The 22,431-nt window shown below is 38.9% G+C and overlaps 1 protein-coding gene across 22 annotated transcripts in view; it reads right to left on the minus strand.

Annotated features, from left to right (window-relative positions):
* The window catches only part of ARPP21 (cAMP regulated phosphoprotein 21), a 197,305-nt gene that overhangs the window by 73,613 nt on the left and 101,261 nt on the right, over positions 1-22,431 (minus strand). For 14 of the 22 annotated variants that reach the window (XM_059849107.1, XM_059849099.1, XM_059849126.1 and 11 more), the window contains 5 exons: positions 21,619-21,697; positions 20,234-20,293; positions 19,185-19,325; positions 3,538-3,646; positions 1,672-1,773 (listed from right to left, as the gene is read on the minus strand). In XM_059849107.1, coding sequence (XP_059705090.1) covers positions 1,672-1,773; positions 3,538-3,646; positions 19,185-19,325; positions 20,234-20,293; positions 21,619-21,697 — 491 coding nt within the window. The remainder of the gene's footprint in view (positions 1-1,671; positions 1,774-3,537; positions 3,647-19,184; positions 19,326-20,233; positions 20,294-21,618; positions 21,698-22,431) is intronic. The other 8 variants (XM_059849191.1, XM_059849183.1, XM_059849201.1 and 5 more) reach the window with 2 other exon arrangements.

Here is a 22,431-nt window from a genome sequence, read left to right on the forward strand (position 1 = left end):
GAGAGAGAGGGAGAGAGATCTAACATTGCTGATCTTTAAAAATACTCCCTCCAATTCTATTTAAAATGTCTGCCAAAAAGCACACTTTTACTTAGGTCCTGCCACTTGAAAATGCCAACCCAATGAACCACAACAGCCTCCTGCTGTGGCAATTCAAACACTCTCCACTTGCCTGTTTTTAGAACTCAAATATCTAAAGGTAACAGCAGCAATATACTATGGAGCCACTTTCAGCACACTTTTCCAGCCACCTCTGTTTCCCAGCCTGGCATTTCTAGCTGCAGCTTGTGATAGAAACTGGACTATTTTGGAAATAACTTTCCATTTGGTAATTTTTAGCATTTTGGCTCATCTGAATTCTGCATCAAAACCCAAAGACTTTTTTGTTTTGCACAAGCTCTTTTGTAATGTGTCAAAACCTCTTATATTTCATATAAGAAACTTGTTGCAAAGTGGCTTTTACAGCTCTTGAACAACTTGACAATTCCACCATGTATAGCCTGGGACAGTATTTATAGCAGGCCAACATGCTGAAAGCAAAACAGAAACTGAAAGGCCTCTGCTTTTACAGGAATCATCTCAGCCAGGAAAAACTGAGGCTAAAAACATTTAGATGCAGTTAGCTATTTACTAAGAAGCAAGTGAGACAACACACACTTTAAAATGATACAGTGTATTCTGCCAAAAAACCCAACTTGGACATGTGCAATTCCTAATAGTACTATTAGCTCTGCAACATATGAACAGTTTTAATTTAAAAGGACACTGCCCAATATGATTTTCAAAAGTAGTTTTAATTGGATTTATTCCCATATTCCTCCTAAATGGCAGAACTCCCACTGAGATACGAAATAAAACATTAAAATCTGACTTTTTTCTTTATTTTCCTTTCATTACCTCATCATTACAGTATTATAGCAAATTGTGCTTTTCTTCTTTTTTTCAGGAACATCAGGTATTGCGCACAGATGTTTCAGATTTAAGTATTTTCCTTAGCAATATACCTTGTTGAGCAAGTTCTGATTTTTTGTTAAGGGCAAGAATTTTAATGTCTGCTTCATTTTATTCCTTTCAGAATATAATCATCAACAGCATGACTGACTCTTTCTGATGGCAGAAGTACAGTTCTTTAATCAGTCATTTCAAAATAATGATGCAACTCCATGTTTAACCTCTGCCCTTTTTTTATTCTCAGTGTCTTGATGCAACAGCATTGGCCCAAAAAACCAAAACACATAGGGAGTCTCTGCAGAAGGACACTTATAAAGATTTGATCCACTTTGAAAGAAATATAAAATAACACAGCTATTTGAAATTATTGAGAGTGTCCACTTAAATCACTGCTGTTTGGCTAGCAGAAGGAAAAAGGAAATAAACCTAGGCCTTGTGAACATGAACATTCAAAGAAACAGGATAGGCACACCCCAGACAACATGCTGGGCCTAATCTCTCTTCTACCTTTCTCCCTGCAACTCTCATCACTTCACTCTCCAGAAGCCAAGCTCCACACCTCTAAAACTCCTCTGAGACCCCCTGAGCCAATCTGCTTTCCCTGTCACCTCCAGCTCCACAGGGCAAGTCCAGCTGCAGTGTTGTTGGAGGAGGGGGGCAAAACTGTCTGACTACCGGCAAAGGTATGGCACTAAAGAGGCAATTAAAATAACTACTCACATCTTGTGCAAATATTCTCTCCCTCACTCTCTGATACTCCTCTTCTCTCTCTTCAATTGATTTACTTCGTCTGTCATCTCTAAATGGAAGAACTCTGTTTTGCTGAGCAGAAAGAAAACCAGGAGGGTTATATAAGTTGAGCTGTTAAAAACTGCCATTAAGTAACTGTCAGCTGAGAATAATAAATGTTCACTTAAACAAATGAAGCACGAAAATGATAGCTGTCGTTCCTGCACAAAGAACCCTGTGAGACTGGGCGCTCAAGGATTCCCAGATAGATTCATTGAGCAGGTGGCCAAAATGAGGCTTTCTGCACAGCTTTTGTGGACCCACCATCCTAAAACTGGGTCTAAGCACTATTGTTCTCAAATGCTAACATTTCTTGGTTCTCCTACCAGCTGTGAGGAGCAGGAGGGCAGGCAGTGGTGGGCTACGTAAGAAATCAAGGAAGAAAGAGGGTAACTAGGCTGCTGGAGCTAAACTGTAAATCCTAGAAGAAACCCACGAAGTCTGTGTGTGCAAAAAGAAGTCCCAGATATACGGCACAACAGTTTTAACCATTTTCACACTGTATGGAACCCTCTACTGAAGTTTGGCTGGAAAAGGAAGGGCTGTTTTTGCCTCTTGGTAAACCACAGTGTGGGAAACGGCTGTGCCATGGGAAGAAGGAGAGGAGATGAGCCCCATCGGCAAATGCTTCATGAAAAATGGGTTTCAAGGACTGGTCCTTCTACCCCTGCACCCCAGGACAGGGTGGGATAGGTCAAGCTGCTTTCCTTTGAGTGATCCCCACAGTCACCACACCCTGAAATTGCTTGGGGTTTGTTTCAAAGCCACCTTGTATGCAGCACAACTGCCAAGGCTGCCATGTACAACTGAAAGTCAAGGAAAAAAGGGTGAAAAAATTAAAGGAAAAAAAAATACGGTCCTTTATGAAAACATGAAGGAAAGTGGCAACAAGAGAATCACTGGTTGGTTCCTGAACAAACATAGCCCTAGCAAAGAAAGCATATGCTGTCCTCTTACCTGTGAGAATTTTCTCATAAAAGCAAATCACATCAGAACCATTTCAGATTTTTTTTTTGTTAATCTATTCCACATACACAGCTTGCACTGGATTGAAACAGCACAACACCCGCTTTTAAAGGCAGCACAAACACATTTCCCTGGCGCTCCCCTACTCATCAAGCTCACCTAAGTTAATGTAGTGTTATGGCACAGGCAATACAGGGGGGAACGTCTGCCACAGTACATGCACAAGCAAGTAAATTACACAGACAGTAAAAGGTGGTGAGGGCACAGGAGGAGGAAGGGAAGTAAAAGACTGACCTCACTTATTTTTGGTCAAAACATAATTTAGGATGGTTAAAAAAAAAAAATCAACCTGACCTCACCATCACATCTTGGGGCTTTTTTACTTTTTTTTTTTTACACTTTTTTTTCCCCTCTTTCCTTTTTGGGCTGCATCAGTTCATCACTGGTCCATACTGAAATCCAACTCTGAATGGGTATAACAGAAGAAGGAAGCTACAGAGAGCGTAGCAACTGCCATAGTTAGGCAAGACATTCAGGAATGCGACTGACACAGCCTTCCACACAGCCCAGAGCCACAGGCATTCCCCCTCCCGTGGACATGCAGCAAGTCCTGCGCCAAGCAAGCCACCCATGCAGACCCACACACTGCCACGGCTGAAGCGGCCACGCTGGGGCTTGGAGCCACCCATGGTGGTATGTGTGCCAAAGGAGGCGGGGAGGGGCAGGAGGGCAGGGGAGGAGGAGAGCAACAACAAAAGAACAACAATAACATCAGTCAGCCCACCTTCAAAAACAGAACAAATTTCAGCAACTCTCGAACCGAAAACCAACCTGATTGTCTTCTTTATCAATACTAGAGTTATCTCGCTTCAAGATAAATCGCTTCTGGGATTCTTCACATTTTTCATCTTTTAAATGTTCAGAAAACCTTTGCTCTGGTCTGCCAGCAAAGTAAAACATAGCAATAAAAAAATCTTTCTTTTGGTTTTGCTTTGATCTTTATCTCTCAGTGCTCTTTGTTTTCACACAGGCATTTAGTGCAAAAGCAGTTAACATTTGTGAGATGGTGCCTATAGCTGTCTGAGGCTGCTGTACCGATGCTAACTGTTATTGCTATAAATAGCTTTTGTTGTTGTTGTTGTGTAGCAAGGAATGGGAATCCAAAGTCTCAGTCACTGAAATATTTACACTCTCCTCCCTGTGACTGAAGGACAGAGAAAACAAATTACCATATTGTATGTTAATTTGCTTCCTTCAGTAGCTGGGATCTCTGGAAACACTGCCACTTAGTGAGGCCTATCCATCTTGAAAAGCAATGAAAAAACTGGTAGGAATCATAAAAAACACAAAACCAAAACCAGACACCCAAGAGTTTCCTCATTCCTGGTAAGCAAAACCAGTAAAGGGAGGGACTGATAATGTTTTGCTTAAAGAAAATTTTATCTCATCACCACTAAGTGGGAAAAATACTCTAGAACAATCATAGAGCATCAATTAGTTCACTGATTTAAACTCATTTACTTATTTACTTATTAAGTCAAACCTCAAGGTTTTGGCTCAGCATTTTCAGGTTTATGTCATGATGCCATTTCATGTTCTCACCTTGTGCAAAAAGCAGTATCTTATATCACCCCACCTTGTGCAAAAAGAGAACTTTAAGAAGCAACTTTTGTGACCAAGTTGGTCACGGACAATGCCTCGCAGCTCCTCCAGCCTGCACCATTCCCAGAGTGGTGTTTGAGCCTGTTTTAAGCCTGCAGTGTTTAAACCCGCAGAGTCTTAAGCCCAACCCCATCAATAGGGTGACCAATGGTCTCAAGAACTGAGCTCACATTCATATGTTGCCATCACCCGACTGAGTGGCTATTACTGCACAAACTGTGTTTTAAAAGCAGCAATACACTGTGAGATTTGTCAGGGAACGCAAGCCTTGTTCTCAGTGCTGAAAGAGCTGCCAACTGCAGTGGCGGTAGGAGATGCTCATGTCTAGATACCTACACAAACAAGACATGAAGCTTCTGCTGACATCAACGCAAGCAATGCTGAAGAAATCAAAAGGCAGAATTTAAAGAAGTGCTTTTGCAAATAAGAGTCCTCTACAACCTTTAAAAAAACCTCTCATCTTTATCTTATTTCAAAACAGAAAATTAAACCAGAAGCATAAATCAGCAACCATTTTGTTGTTACAGTGTTATGGATTTTAAATCAAAATACAGCACACATTCACGCCAAAATTGGAGTCCATAACAATTCATTGTCAGATATACAGGAAACATTTGTAATAAATTGTAAGAAATTCAATAGTAAGGCACACCAGCTATCCTACCTCTCTTTCTTAATGAATTTTGAGCACTTCTACTTCTGCCCACAATTTGCATTTTTGTGACAAGGAACAAAACACACTATATCCCAGTTTCCACAGATTTTGACAATTCAATAAGCCTCTGACCACCATCCATAGCTATGGGGCCCAAGTCACTAGATTCACTGGATGCTTTACTAGCCTTCTTTAGGAAAAACCCAGAGGACCATGGTCTCTGCATAGTAGTTTCATAATCTAATGAGTCATTCATTATGTTTCCTCATAAACAGAAAGGCTACAAAGCCCCATTAGTGGATTGCTAGGTGGGTTGTTATCCCTTTGCTCCCATTAATGAGCGTTATGCCTGCACAGCCAGAAATGAAGATTCCTTCACTCAAATGTTGTGCTTTCACAGGACTATCTGAGAATTGTTATTTTTCTGGTTGTACATCCTAAAGCACAAACCAAATTTCTGTGGTTGTACCATCAGTGTAACATTTAGGGCTGTAAACTATCAATTTAACATCTAATAAACCATTTGCAAAGAAAAATAAATTTTAAAATTCAGGGGAGAAGTCATTAGAAAGAAAAAAAATCAGAGAAAAAAGCTTGAAAAAAGTTTGAAAAAAATGTCTCCTCCAGTTACTAACTTATTTAAACAATAACATGATTTTCACACTTCATAGCATTATTTTAAACTTTAAATCCCATGCTCACTTCATTTACCATTTATAAAATATTTCTGTTTATCATAAGAGAAAAATATAAGATCAAACCACAACTCAAAATTAATGATTCTGTATGTGCCTGTTAATAAAACTAATCTACAAGCCCAGTAGGTGATAAATCTCCAGTCATGAAAAGAAATTTACACGGGCAGAGAGACTCTGCAAATGTGCAGAGCACTCTGGAGCACTAGGGTACCTTCAGCACCATGAGAATATCTACCCCTCTCAGCCACCTCTGCAGCTCTGGGCCACGGCTACCAACAAGGTTGAAAAGACCTGGACCAGCTCAGTGTAGCATTCACATTCTCTGCAAAAATCCCTTTGCCCAGGATTTTTCTTCTGGGAAGCTGAGAAGCCTCAGATAAAAGGAAAACAATTCTTATCTCATTTGCTTCTCCTCTGTTTTGCTCATGTGGAATGTGTTTGGGGATTGTTTACCCACAGGTGATTGTTTCATTGGTTTCATGTGACTTGTTTTCGCTCTTTGGCCAATCAGGGCCAAGCTGCGTCGAGACTCTGGAAGTAGTAATGAGTTTTCATTATTATCTTTTTAGCATTTAGGAAGTATCCTTTCTGTATTCTTTAGTTTAGTATAGTATTCTTTAATATATAATATAATCTTATGAAGTAATAAATTAGCCTTCTGAGAACATGGAGTCAGATTCATCATTCCTGCCTTTGCTGGGCATTCCCAGCAAATACAATAGCTCAGTTCATAGGGAGGCAAAGCCTGAAGGAAGACTGTCATGTGACAGTCTTGGCCTCCCTCAAACACTGAAAATCATCAGTAGAAAGAAATGCAGACTATTTTAAAGAAGATATTCACAAATGTGCTTGTGTTTTTCTCTTTAATACTGTCAACTGCATTTTCTTTTTCATCATCTATTGTACAAATAAATTATTAGTAGATACAGATGGCAAACAACATTTAAAACCAGTAAGTGAAACCAAATGCTCAGAATCACTTGGGTAGAGAACAGGTTGACTTTGAAATGGTTTTGGTCTGTTCCACGGATGGAAGCCAGTGTAAACTCCACATTCCCAGCTATAAAGTTCCCTGTAACAGCATAATGCATTTGCTGTAAGGAACCAGAGACATTGTGGTTATTCCGGGGAGATCTGTTACATTAGTTTATGAATTTGAAGGTGAATCAACTGCTTAAAACAAGGAAAATAATGCACAATTTTGTGTAAGATGTAATGTCGTGCACTATATAATTACAATAATACAGCAGATTAAGTGAATTAATGTGAGTCCTAAATTAATAACAATCATGTTTAGCTTTTTTAGCTGATACTGCTACTAGTATTCAGCACAATTTATCAGATTGTGTTCATGCATTTAAGGGAGTGAATTTATCAAGATTATTTTTAGTATGGTGTGAACTAAGTTCTTACTGACATCAAAGCAAGGTTTACAATTATTATTATTACTACAAACCCATAAAAAAAAATCAGGAACTTTCTCACTATTACCACACTGGATACCTAAATTTTGTCATCAAATCCTAAAAAAAAAAAAATTGTGTAATTTTAAAAATGGGACTTGCACAGCCTTTTTGAAGAGACATTGAGAACTTCGGAAGGCATCATCACTAACTCTACTCATCACTGTTTAGGGATCTTCAAAAAAAATTAGAAATCACATAAAAAACAACCTACAATACCTGTACTTTACAGGTGGGTTGACCATGGATAATAGTACACCCATCTACTTAGTAAGAGCCATCTGCAAGACAAAAGATATGCAAATATTTGCCTACAAGCAATGCTATCTACCTGTAAGACAAGATTTCATTTAGCCCTTTCAGTATTTAATTTACCCCCCAGGGAATTCATGTACCACTTGAGAATCTCAAAGCCTACTACTCCAGAAAAAGAAGTTTAAGGAGGAAGTACCTTTTAAATCAATGGGATTTTTTGTAATTTGAGGACTCTAATGAGAAAGCCAAAAAGTATAACCCAGTTATACCTTAAAGGCTCAGAAACCAACATACAGGGAGCGGAAAAGCACACAGGCTAAAAAGATGTGAAGTCTGGTGTGTTTTTTTCTTTGTTTTGGTTTTCTCTAATATAACCTTTTGATCATTCAAATTTTTACAACTTGACGATAGGGGTGGAAGCAAAACATCTGTGCCCTGAAAATGCAACTTCACAAGACCACAACTGCATATGAATTAATTTCATAGCTCCTAACAGTTGTCAGGTAGCTTAGTCACCTTTCTGGCAATGTGGTTCTGAACAAAATGTAGAACTATTTCTTGCTTCCCTGTAAAGCTTTTGATCAGACACTACGAATGTTTAACGAAGACTGGACCTGAGAGTAACTTAGTGAATCCTCAGGGAGCTGCACAGTCCCCTTGTCACTCCCAGACCTGCCAGAAAGCACCGGCCCTTTCAGCAGCCAAGACAGCCTCTCCTCTCCATCCTGCCTAGAAAGGTGGCACCATGATATTCAAGTAGGTGCCACCAGCATATCTCCAGGTAGCCAGCTTCAGTAGGTGTCCTGCAGCACCCAAACATTTCACTGTTAAAAGCTTCCCAAAACTCTCTGAGCATCTGTAAACTTCTGCAAAGTCTGCTCCCATCACTTTACACTGTTTCCTAATCTCGTGTTTTTGTGTTTTTTTTTTTCCCCACAGTAAAAAGAGATCACTTTTTGTCAAGTGATCAGTTTAACCAAAGGCCAGACACAGTATGTAACAGGCATCATTAACCCTACTATCCAGTGTTTTTCCCTGGCTCAGGAGCACTTCTACATATTTGTGTGCAATATCAGGTCCAGACCTGTGGGGAGTACCCAGGTAAAATCTCATGGCAATACTGCGTCCCCCTTTCTTGTGGCTGTGCTTCTTCCCAGGCAGCCAATGATCATGCCAAATCTTTCAGCCTCACTTCTGTGTTGGTAGAATACTGTAATGGTCACTTCAAGATAAGTTTCTTGTTTCTGTGCTTGGAATTATTTCATTGTGAGGGTGACCAAACACTGTCACAGGCTGGCCAGACAGGGCAAGGGATGGTCCTGGACATGGTCTTGGGCCACTGGGTCCAGGCAGTGCTGCTTGACCAGGAATTGGAAAAGAGGACTTCCAGAATCCTTCCATCCTTAACCATGCTGTCATTTTGTGAAACAATCAGTTATACAGTAAAAAGGTCCATAGCAGAGCAAACCTCCATCAATACCTTTTAGATGGTTTTTGGGTCTGTTGTTTCTTTTATAAGTTGGCCATTTTCCCTTCTGATGTTATAGTTCCTTAAAAGCTATGGGCAGTCCTTACTTAAGCAAGGCCCCAAAGGCACTTTTCTGGACTCATTCCTTACAATTAACTTTGCATTTTTGAAATGGTAAAGCTGGAGTAAGCAGCAAAGTATTTATGTGTGTCAGGAAGGGAAAAAAAGAAAGAAGATTTTGATGGCATTAGACAATTTTTTTTTCTTTTCTATCATTATGGTGACTTCAATGTGAGCTACTTCCATTCACTTCAGTAGAAGAGTTCCTCTGAATTTATCTCTGGATGACAGAAAACGGAGCTCATCCCTCAAGCATATTTTTCACACGGACTCTTTAAGGAGAATTCCCCATTACATGCTCATTTAATGCTTTTGATTCTGAGTCAGCCCTTGTAAGTGGTAATGAAAAAACCCCAAGCCCTAACTACCTTAACCTGGTATTCACTATTTAATCAAATTACAGATTTTAAAAACATATTGCAAAATGGTAATAGCTATTATGATACACCGACTAAGGAAAGTAACAGGGAATTTCCTTGAGTCTGCCAAGCAAACTAATGCAGTTTCACAGACCTCTATTTGCACAGGAGATAAGAAATTAAATACTAGGCGGGAAAAAAAAGCCTGCACTCATTTAAAATAAGTTAATTAGCTCTGAAATAGCTGTCTAAGAGTCAGGAAGCACAGACTCCACACCAAAAGGACAAATGGAAAGAGACAAGCAAGAGCTTTGAATGTTACAATTCTGAAGACTTAGTCACTGTATCAGCACAGCTCACAAACAGTCTGGTATTGTCAGGGCTGACTTCTATACAGCACATAGATCTTTATTATGAGGCATATGTTTCTGACAGCCCCACAGCACACAGGCTGTTGCAAGAAACCTTTCAAAAGAAGCAGCAGCCTCACCATGTGTGGAAAAGATGGGTTTGCCATTATAGTGCCTGATGCAGTTAAAAAATCTAGCAAGCACTTAGTGTATGTCATCTGCAAAAGCCTCACAGGTAATAGCCAGGCAGCTGTCTAAAAGAGCTCCACACAGAAATGCAAGTTCAAAAGGGGAGATCACTGAGATGGGCAGGAGCTCAAAAAACCTGAACTTTGCATTTGCAATGCAATGTTCATTTAATGCATATTACATGGTGCAGCAGGTTAATATTCCTCCCCTGAATAAATGGCAACAAGAAACAAAAAACAGGTAGGGTAATGGGGCTAGGGAAGGGAAAAACACTACCTTGGGTACTCTCAGAATCACCATCTGGCAAACAAAATGAAAAACTGACAAAAAGGGTCTTACAGAAGGATGCCAGGAGGAAAGCCACTGAGTAGCAAGAGCTGGAGAGAGTCATTGCTGCAGACAGAATTCAAAGAAGTTGTTAAGATTTGGGCCACTCTTATGCAGGCGCTCTGATGGTTCAACAGTGTTTTCTTGTTATTTACACTTGTCTTTAATTAAATGGATTGCTCAGTCCAACATCACGTTGGCCTCTATTTTGAAGGCATGCTGTGACACAGTATGGTGACCTTCCCTGCTGTGCTAATTTGTGAGTATTTTCTGTATCTGCCTGCTATGTGTTTTTTTGGTTTTAGGCTGAAGGCTCCTCTAGGGTTCTGCATTACTACCCTAGTAAAACCATGGAAGCATTACTGTCTCTTTGCTTTACACCTTGAGGGGCAAAACTCTATACTATCTGCAGTACAAATGCCTGTTTTGACCCTGGAAGCAGAGGAACCTACTCTGGAAGTTAGAGAATTTACAGACCATGGAAACAAATATCATCACTGTCAAAAGGTTCATCACCCAACTTAGTGAAAAAGACACTCCAGCCTTTTCTATCCCGTCAGTTTAAACTAGCAGATTAAATTCTATCAGAACAACATCCTTCAAGAATGAGGGCCCAAAATTACACCCTTCAAATACGTTTCATATATTTAGGGGCTGATGGATGCTAAAGCATTGGTTTCAAAAAGCTAGAATGGGAATTTAAATATAGATAATTGTTAAAGTACAGTGCAGTTTATCACAACTTAAAACCACTCAATATGGCATTGCAAGCATTTGAAGGTAAATGTCTCATTAGCAGATTGCTGCTTTTATCATATGAGTCACTAAGAATTTCTGTTATGATGGTAAAAGCACATTGAAAGCTATAAAAGAAAAATCAATCCTGTACAAGATGGTTCTTCGGTTCTTCAACGTGCTGCCTTCTCTGTCGAACAAGGCGGGGGGAATCTACAAAAACCAAATGCTACATTTTCCCCAGTATAAGACCATACATTCTTTATAATTTTTTTCAGAACAGCAGCTGGCCTCTAAACATGTTAGCAATTATTAAACAGGTTAGTTTCACAGGCATTCTTCCCCTCTAATTGGGGTTGCTAATAAGTCTGGAAAGGCTGAAGAAAAGAGGCAGGAACGCTTCATGGAAGCATTTTTCCTTCAGTGACTATGAGGTTTTATTATGTCACCTTTGCCCATCCATCAAGATGCTACAGAAATCTTTTTCATGCCAAATTATGCTGTGTGTGGACCAAGCAGGGGACCAGATCCTGAGGGATTTCAAAGATATAGTACTTAAAAACCTCAATTTAATGTTGCGGTATCACTGCACAATTCACGACCCTCATAAGCTTTCCTAAACTTATTTCCAGAAAATCAACCTGTTTTAAGATATGGATGCAAAAACAGTACTGGGCTCCCTGAGCATCTGCTTGAGTACAAACATCAACATTTTGCCCAGTATCCCTGAGCCAGAACACAGGCTTTGAACACAGGGGAGAAGTCTGTAGGCAAAGGGCACATGCAAATACCAGCTCTTCTGATAGATGGGGCAGAAGCACAATGTCCCCTCTCAGGCAGAGACCATTTTAGGAGCTTCAAAATGCTCTGCTGTCGTCCTGTGATCAAACTAAGATTATTTTTTTACTGAGGGACCTGCTTCTGCTGCTTTCTCCCCTGTTGGATTTAATTCTTGATATTCAGGGTGTCTACTGAGACTGAACATCTTGCACAGTGCCAATTTATTTCCAGCTAATAGAGGCTCAAAAGTGGTAGCACAGTTTATTATGGAATTCATTAATATCTGATTTAAAGGATGTGGCATATTCTGTAAGTGGCTGAAAATTACAGTGTTGCATTACGGCTGTGATCTATGTAAAATTACACTTTTCTATTTCAGAAGTTCAAAAATTAACATGCAAGAGATAGAGAAAAAGGAAGCAAAATCAAGATTTGAAGACTGCTGAAGATTTGAAGATAGTTCACCAAAAACCAGCAGGCTAACAAAGAAACTATCAGTCGTCTTGAAATGCCTCACATATACACATTATTACCATAACAAATTCTTGTTCTGACTTCTGCTCCACGCCACAAACATTTTTGCCAACTCTAGCAGGAAGACTCATGGATCAGAAGGCATACTCTGAACAATCACTGGCCTGAAGAAGAGGGCCTCTTTCTAATAAACTGTCAAACACAGCCTCACAAGGCTACCCTGGAAACAGCAAGCTGAAACAATGGACAAAGACTTCTCCAAACTCATAATACTTTTTAGATTTCTATGAGTCCGATTTCCTGTCTTAAAAATGTGGCAGGCTACAGAATATTGCAAAAGACAATTACATAACCAATCTAAACCTCCTCTAAAATTTACTTGCTCAAATTTCAATACCTTTTTCCTGAAATGCTCAGACATAAAGCCATTACTTCACCTGCTATGGATGCACTGTTACCTCTGAGGAAAGCACAGGGGGTCATCTCAGATTTCCAGATCTCTCCCTAGTGATATGAAAGCATAGGTGACCAAACAGCACCTTGATTAATGAGTGCTTGAACAAGCATAAGGATTAATTACTCATGCAAGAAAGAGCTTCCTTCAACCAAATTACCTACTTGCTATTCCATAGCACTCCCTTCCTGGGCAACCTTCCATCTACCCACACAGAGCAGGTGACAGTAACCTTCTAGGTTTAATAAAACTTATACTATTAAGTGGTGTGGATTAACAAGATTAAAAAGAAAAAAAATAGAAGAAGATATACCATAGATATCTTCTGATTAACACATAACTGGTATTTCATCACAGTATAGAACAGCTGTAAAAAGCACATGTCCACCTTCACTATAAACAATTTAGTTTTAATAAATTACATTAGATGAAAATTTAATATGGGAACTATTAGAACTGGTTCATTAACCCTAACATCTCATTTACAGAATAAGTAATATCTTATGGGTCCAGTATACAGTTCACACTGAAGAAAGAATGAAGGCAGTATTTAAGGGTCAAATTCAACTCAACTTCAAGTGTACCATGTATCTATATTTTTTCATCTGACTCTTTCGTGCAAAAGAGAAATATTACTAAAATTACAGAGTGCTTGCTGAAAATAGAAGGCTGTCCTAATTCAACTATCATTAACAAAATAAACAATTTTTTCTAATCATGTTAATAATTGAATTAATAATTGAACTGACTGAATTAAACTGATTATTTTCATATGAAAAAACCCTCAAATCCAGGAAAACCAATGTAATCTGTTACTTAAATGTACACATTACAATGTAGCTACATAACCTCGAAGTTTTTATTATATATTATTCTTTTATTGATGTTCTTACTAAATTATTAGTCACATCACATATCAGTTCATCTTAAACCAAAATGTGTCAGCCAATTACAGTGTTATTTCTCAGCAACACAGTTTCTTTGTTTCAGTTGCATACATCTACTGCACACTCTTTTATTTCTCTACACGTTTGTAGCAGAGAATGTCATAATATTGACTGAGCAACAGCACTTGTAAACCAGAGGGGTCATCTGGCTACATCCAGTTTCTGTTTATTTCTTAGTAGTCAAGGAGTAACCATTCTGCAAAGATGGAAAAGAGGTAAGTACAACAGGAAAACAAGGTCCTCTGACTCCATAGCCCCTTGAAGAAAAAAATGCAATGCCAGACTCCAATTAAAATAATGAAAGCAGAAATAAGGGTGTTCATGTATGTTTTCATGCATCATGCGGGTCATAAAAGCAATTCTGATCTCATGAGATCATTCGTCTCAGTGTATATATATGATTATAAAGAATAGCATAAGGTGCTTAAATGCAGATGGGATTCAAGCAAACCATTTGCAAGATAACTATTCTGGTTTACAACAAGAAGGGTAACAAAACTACACTTTCAGGTATACATTTGTCACTGCTCCTGTATTGCTAAAATGTCCCACCCAAACAATCGCTTAAAGAAATTAAAGTCATTTACATTGAATACCTTATTAAGTCAAGGGGAAAGGCATACGTTTCTGCATGCTCCAAAGGCTGTAACACTTGGTATCCCAAGGAAGTCTTCTTGGCACTTCAGCCTTGGGCAAAATCAATTCTAGAATTGATTCTGCATTGAAATTGCTATATTCAGTGAATGCCATTATATTGACATGCCTGTAGGATCCTGTACAAAAGTTCAGACTCTGAAGATGGTGAAATTGTTACAGTGCACGTCTACTAATATAGATGTTATCTACAGCAACATCACTCAGTGAATACACAACAGAAATTAAACAAGAACTTCTCTTCTTTGCTTTTGATTCAAACCACTCTTACACAGAGGAGGCAGAATAACACAGATTGTATGACAAACTACAAAAGCTTTGCAGGTTATTCAAAGTACAACTTGAACATTATGTCTCCTTCTGCTGATACAGTTCATTTCTAGATCGTAAGGAACCCCTGTAATGCACATAACAAATAATATTTCTTCAAGTTTTTGGAGCATCTCAAAGGCAACAAAACACAGCCCAACTGAGTCAGCAATATTAACAGAGGAAAAAAACCCATGCATCACAAGGATCATAACTCACAACACTCCTGAAAAACAAAACAGTCAGAACTGAGGATGTGAGAATCGGTATGAAGTTCATAATAGCTATGTTACACCCTCAGAATATATTAAAATGTCTAAACACAGCATTATAGATCATAATCATCCTACCTTATCAATTCTGATGAGCCTTGCCACTCACATTTATATAAAACAAGTACATGAATGCATGTGTGGGCTGTGGTACAGACATGCTTGTCACATGGCTGATGATCTCAACCAAATGAAAACCCTTTCAATTTACCAAGCACACCAAATATGTTTCCCCTACATTTCTCCACCTAGCTACAGATAACCAAATCAATGAATCTGACTGAACTGATACAGTTCACAATGTTAATAGGTCTGCAAGAAACCTTTAAGTACTTCCAGTTGTTTGACAGGAATTATGCGGAATATGCAGAACAGAAGGGAGTATGTACACATTTTTTGCCTCCAAAAAGGGATGCCATGTCTAACATATTGCCTCAATTCCAAACTTCTCTTTATATCAAATTTCACTTTCCTAAGTTCCCCCTATATTTCTGTGTATCTTTAGATAGATGACAGGCAGACACAGATGACAGACAAATATACATTAGAATGGTGACACAAGAGCAGTTGCATACCAAGCAAGGCAGACTTCCCATTTTAAGTAGTATTTGAGTTCTTCGACTATAAAAACAATATAACAACAAAATCCTCCTTAATTTTCTAATCAATTTTTCTCATATATACTGCTGAGAATAAGATTTCAAAAATTGGATGATTTAGTTAGGCAGGACTTTGCAAGCACTTTTAATTTCAAAACTCATATAAAAAGAAAATTGGTTTTGAAAATCCACTATTCTCTAATGAAAGCTAGAGTACAGAGACTTAACTTTATAAAGGTCAATAAACACTTAGGCAGCTGAGGTCCTCACTGTCTTTTAAAATTTAATTTCTTAAAAAAAACCATTGAAAACAGCAGGCTTTATTCACATTCCAATAAAATTAAAGAAAAAAAAGCATTTTAGATTCTTAGAGTAAGCTCTTCATTATAAATACTCTTCAGCCTGAAAAACTGCCAATATTGTCTGACTGTATTTTTAAGAGAGATTTCACTGAGAGTTCATGAAAGCTGCAGGATTGCACTCACAGAGATTCAGATCCTAATGAATTTTTACCACCTTTTTTCCCCTCTATGCAAAGCAGCATGGATTAACAGAAGTCGCAGCCCTCCCTCCAGCTACAACTTCTTCAATAAACACTTTCTCACATTCCAAACCCTCATAAAGTAGGTACTTTGCAGGCATAGGTACACAAAAGTGGATCCACATTGCCCTAAACCAGCCAATTGATGACAGGAAGCAAATGCCCTGATTTGCTTCATTCATATGCTCATCCCCTGACTGTCACACACTAGTCCTTTCCGAGGCACCCATAAGGAACACTGATACCAGGGTTTCCAAACAGCTCTTACATCTCAAAACCATTAACTCTTTTGACACTTGCACCTCCAAGCACCTGCAGGCAGTGAGCATGGGAGGTCTCTGCTGAACAGGAATAATGCACCTCACTGCCTGAGGCCAGGGAAGAACTCATCTCCTGCAAGAGGGAGCATAGATGTGACATGAACCCTCACTCAGTCAAAGAAATAAACACAAGGTGCTTATGCAAGCCCACAGGGCAACACTGCAGAGTCACATGTTCCTCTCAAACAAGCACACATACACAGAAGTCACAGCCAGTGCAGAATTTATTAATTCCTGAGTATGTAAGAATATTCTTCTCCCTCCACAGTAGTAGCTAAAGTAGTTTGGAAACAACGTGCCATAAAGAGATAATTTATTGCCAAAATGCAAATCTTTAGAACATCTGTCTGTGGGGTCCTCTCCATAAATTCACATGAAGCCATCAAGCCTTAGGCTTACAGCACAACATAACCACGCTGAACAGCATTTCAGACACTCTTCAGATTCTCTAGTATTCTGGATACTGTCCAAGTAGTAATTAATAGAGTCAACACATTCCCAGTATTTGGTGTTGACTTGAAACTGCACAAAACTGTCTCCTCTGAGAGCAGTGAAATGCAGAACATATGAAATCACATTAGACGCTTTCAGATGTGGAACATACACAATATTTGCTGAGGATAATAAAATCTCATCAGCCCTTATTCATGCCAGATAATAACAGATAATAACAAACTATTTTTTGTCAGAGCCAGGGATGTTTTAAAAAAACATGTCATCTCCAGTTATGAAAAGAAACAGCCACTTCACAAAAGCTTTATTTTATGGTAATATCAAAATAATGTAAATAACACACTGGAAGAACCACAAGGCAATACAAACTTCATATAATCCAGTTACCTACTACCAAATCATTGAAGAGGGAAGAAAGCAGCAGTTTGTGGCTTGTGTGGTGCTCACAAAACAGCTGTACTTACAGTCAACAGAGGGGCAAAACCCTGTGTTTATTTCTGGAATATCTAGACAGGAATGGTGTCAGCAAAAATCTTTAATGGCCTCACCTCCAGTCTGCAAGAGCACAGCTGAAGAGGCCATTTGATCTGTTATATCCCTACAAGATCCTGCCTGTTGAGCTTGCAAGAAGGTCAGTTCATACCTAGCAAATGGCCTTGCTTGCTCACTCCCACCACGCATGAAGCCACAGCTTCACCAGAGTGCTCAGATAAAACTCTGACTGTTGAAGAAGGTTTCAGTGTCCTCTCCAGAAGCATAATGTAAGCATTTCCAACAGTACTTCTAGGGCTACCCATCTGTGAGATGAAAGCCACACAACAGAGCAAGGCACTTACAGCTATTAATGTGTTAGTATTATTCTATTATCAAATCAACTAGGAGAAGGAAATGCTGCAAGGAAAGATGTAAAGCAGTTGGTGCACTACACCAGTGACATAGATGGGAAGGGAAAAGGGAGGACTGTAAAAGAGAGAGGAATGCCTAAAGAGCATTCAAATATGACTGATTGTGCTCTGTTTAAGAGGGGACTCATTTTCAGCTCTAAACTGAACACCAGATTGCTGCATACCAAGCTTTTTCTTATTCAAAACCTAAGATAGCCTTTGTAGGTAGCAGGTATTATCAGACCCTGAGGCTAAGCCTGAGTGTTTTATCCAGCTACTGTAATTCTCTTGACTTCTGAAAATCAAACTGTTAGTGTATGCTTTACTCAAACCTTTAAAAACATTAATGCCCAAGTTTCACAGATATCCAAGTATCCCAGGGACAGCCCAGGAAAAGGATCTAAAATAAATTGCCATTATCTTAAATTTACTATGTTCACATAGTAGTAGACTTTTAGGGCTGAGTGAAAAAGCAAATAACCAATGTGTATTGATCTTGAAGAATTTGGTAGTGACAGAATCAGAATAAGCTGAGTTGGCTCTCTGCAATTGGATATAAATAAATCACCTAGCTACTGGATATATAAATAAAACAAATGTTTAGATTTCTCCTACTAATCGAATACAGGAAGTATACAATTTTCAAATGGGGCTTTCCTGTTCCAATACCAGATACCAAAACTTCATTACCCAGCTGTAATTACTTCCTCTTCATTATGTAGCTCATAGGTAAAGAGGGACAGGAAGTCTATGTTTAACACACATGGCACTTGGCAGGAAAAGTGATGGTGATTAGGCACGGGCACATCACTGCAGCTCAAATCGAGTTTTGGTTAGCTCAATAGTTTTGCCTTACAGAGCTTTAACCAGGTAATGGAGAGGCACAGAACTTACGCCAGAACAGGTTTAACCTGACAGGAATTTTGCAATGCATTTGAACCATCAGAAGGAACTTTTATTTCACAGAAACACTGTAGTCAAACAGTGAGATTTGAAGGGAAAATAAAGTGGAACCGGGATGGGAGGAGAAAAAAAGGGAATGAATGGTGGCAGGCAGCAGAGGGAAACCAAATTCTAAATTATCAGGCTGGGCAGAAAATGACTCTTGAAGCAGGCAGAGCCAGAACAAGGAAAGAGGCAATCTTCCAGATATGTTTGGGCTCTTTGGGATGTAGCTGTATGGTATCAGGTGACTTGCAAAGCAAAGAGCTCACTTCTGTGGCAAAGTGGTGGCACTAAGGAATCAGGACAAGTGACATTCCAAGATACTGTTTTCTTGCAAGAAATCAGTTAGGTTGATTTCTCCTCATGTCTCTTTACAGCCTTAGATAACCTCACCATGAGAGCCCTGTCCTCCCTTCCCAACCTGGAAAACAATAAACAGCACTGCTGCCACAAAAACAAACAAAAATTTATATAAATATAAAAATTACACCATGCAGTCATGGTACAAACCAGCTCCTGTCTTGAGAAAGGGAACAAGGAAAAACGCAACAGCACTGTTACTTACATTCTTGTATTGCTGGTCTTGTTGATAATTACAGATTTTCCAGTCTGATCCACATTGTGATCCATTCCAAAATAAGCTGCCACTCTGTGCACTAGCATCCTCTGATATGATGACATCTGAGGGAACTTTTTATAGTGATTACTAAAAACAAAAGTAATGAATAGCATTGATAATTAAATTTCCCTCTAAGCCATAAATAAATGCAAACAGCAATACATTTGACTATTCAGTGGACAGAAATCTCACTGAAAACTTCTCCATTATGCATTTACATATAAATGTTTTCTACAGAAAGGCTGAAAGAAAAATAAAAGGAATTAATTTTAGAATTTCTAATAAGTACATTTCCATGTGCAACCCTGGGACAAACAAAGCTCACGCTTCACGGTACCTAGTCAGTGTTCTGAGTGCTGGGAAGAACTCATCCCCCAATCCCCCACACACACTCATGCTCGCTGCACAACCAATCCTACAGATTTGCTGAGACACTAGCAACAGCTTTCTGCCTTTCTCCCAAAGGTCAGATGTAGGGCAATTCTGGAAAGATCTAGTTTGGTAAACACTCCTTTTCCCCTCTATTACTGACAAAATGGTTATTACCCGCCAGCATAATTTTTTTCTTTTGCTGCTATTCTGACTCTCTAATTTTAAAGCTGCAGGAATATTTTATTATAAAGACCACATAGTAGCAAGAATCCCTCCACCTAAGCTCAGTTTTATTTTCCAATGCATTAGAATAACACAGCACAAAGGAAAAGCCATGAGATAACATATTTGATTATCCTCTACACTCAAAGCTTTAATTACATTTTTGGATCTAAATGAGCAGAGCCAGTGCAATTACAACACAATGAAAAGCAAAAGGTTTTCATTTACATGGACTTTGTTTTAAGCAGTTCCACCACGTGGCAGGAAATAGAAGCCTGCTCTTGCAGCGTGCCAGTAACAGCCCTCAGGTGCACTGTAGTCCATATGAGCGTATCCCTCACACAACCCATGCTGCAGCACCTGCACGTGACTTAATTATCCAAGTGTGGAACTCAACTTACTTGTTGTCACTAATAAAATCAATAATTTCCTGTTCCATTTTCAAGAGGATCATTCGGTCCCTGTCAAAAAGAAATGCAAGGATCTGCACCATCAACTGTGAGTAGACATTTTGGAAGAAAATATTCATATAACAGAGTTCGCAAGGCTATTTTGCAAGCATTGTCAGTCATCTCAATTAAAAATGAAACACGCTTTTTTTTTTTTTTACCCTGGATCATCTGCAAAAGACTAAAGCCTGCTTTTCTGCACTTTCACTGATGTACAGATTCACTCTTCTATGAGCTCAACTATGGTTTGAGGACGCTTTCAGCCACCACAGGCTGCAATCAATGTGTTGTGTAGAAAGACTAGCTGCTATGGATAGCTTTGGTCTTTTTTAAACCTTTTTTGATGGAAAATGAGATTTCCACCTAAGTCAGATCTTTTACAAGAAGAGCTGCTAACAACAGAAATTTTTAACATTTTTCCTGAGACATACTGGAATTCCGTAAGGCATTGATTTGCTGAAAAAAAGCTGGACACATCTAATCTAGTTAGAGAGCACAATGAAGAACACCACCTTTGAGCTATGGCTCCCAGGAGGCAATGCCACAGTACTTCTCAGGCAAAATGCTCTGGTTTTCACTGGAAGGTCTCAGATATTCCTTTTCCCGCCCCTCCCTCGTCAAAAACATTCAGAAGTTTCCCCAGTATGTTTCCACACATTTCTTTGCTGGACAGAGTCCCATCATTCCTTAGTTCTTTTGAACTTTCTCATTTTGAACAGATAAAGCAATTCAAGGACTTTCCATCATCTGTACAAGGGGTTATGCAAGCTGTTAGGTACCCAGTTATTCCCAGTTCTCCTGGGAATAATTGCAGAATTACATGATACCTATTTAACAAATCCAGCTGAAATGAGCATTGAAAATCACAATGTATAAAAATGTTACAGATCTTTCCTTGGATGTTTAGAGGCAAATTTAACGATGAGATGGGCTTGTAGCTCCAAACGAAAACTGTGGCACTGAGAGCAGAATTTGGCACTGAACACAGGATTTTAATTGTGTGCAGCATTGCTAGAAGAAAGCATTTACATTCATATACAAATCTCCAACTGCAATAGTTATAATATATTATTGCAATCACCACGTAGAGCTGTATAAAAGAAGGTAAGGACAAAGACCAGATGCTACTGAAAGTGAAATTAAGCAAAAGGTGATTGGATGGGGAAGAAGAAGTTGATGACTCTTTATACCATTTTTCTCAGTTAACAGCCTACCTCCTTTATATTTTCCCTCATAACTATCGCCAGAACAAATAAAACACAGTGTACAGTTACGAGAAGTCAAAGACTGTCAACTGCAATTTCAGGAATGTCAGCTCTACTGCAGGAAATACCTACCTGGGGTTATTCTTTAATGTGTTAATGAGAAACTCATGCAAATCTATACCTGTTGAGTCTGTATACTCTTGACTGCAATCTGCAAAATAAAAACAAACAGCCTCCACTCATTTATTTCATTTCAACAGTTCCGATTAACTATGCTACAAATCAAAATCCATTTTTCAGCAACAATCTGAAAGAATATGCTCTGAAAGAAAAGAGTCATTTGGAGTTCAACTAAGAAAGAGATACATTCTGAAGCATCAGGTGGATATTCACTGTTCCTCTGTACAACTCCAATGAGAACACTGCATCAAAACTAAATATTGACAGAAATTGCTGGTCATTTAATAACACAGAAAACCTTCAATGCCATTCAAGACCCTTCCAAGTTCTTCCTTTAAACCACTAAAAAAAAACATTTTAAAATGAGGAAAGAAAAGCTTTATTCATCAGTGTCTCTTTGCGTCACTTAATAAATGCTGTACACTCAGCAAATAAGGAATCATGCCAGTGGGAACCCTATTTGCATTAAAAGCCTGAAATCCAATGACACCTGGGAGTAGGCAGGTAATAAGGATGCATGACAGTAGCCAGAATTAATTTTTCAGCATTATCTCCTGACTCAAATGTACACGCAGGTCCTCAAGTTGATGTGAACTGTGAGAGCTCCATTGAAGCCAAATGACAATTCACTCCAGCTGCAGATCCACACCCAGGTAGGCAAAGATTATTTTTGGGAGATTACAATGCAACTTTATACCATGGATTAATAAAAGGACTTTAAAAAGAAATGCCAAGTTTAGCTAAAACATCTTTCCTGAAGAAGTC

The sequence above is a fragment of the Haemorhous mexicanus genome, chromosome 1, assembly GCF_027477595.1.
Source record: "Haemorhous mexicanus isolate bHaeMex1 chromosome 1, bHaeMex1.pri, whole genome shotgun sequence".
Lineage (NCBI taxonomy): Eukaryota > Metazoa > Chordata > Aves > Passeriformes > Fringillidae > Haemorhous > Haemorhous mexicanus.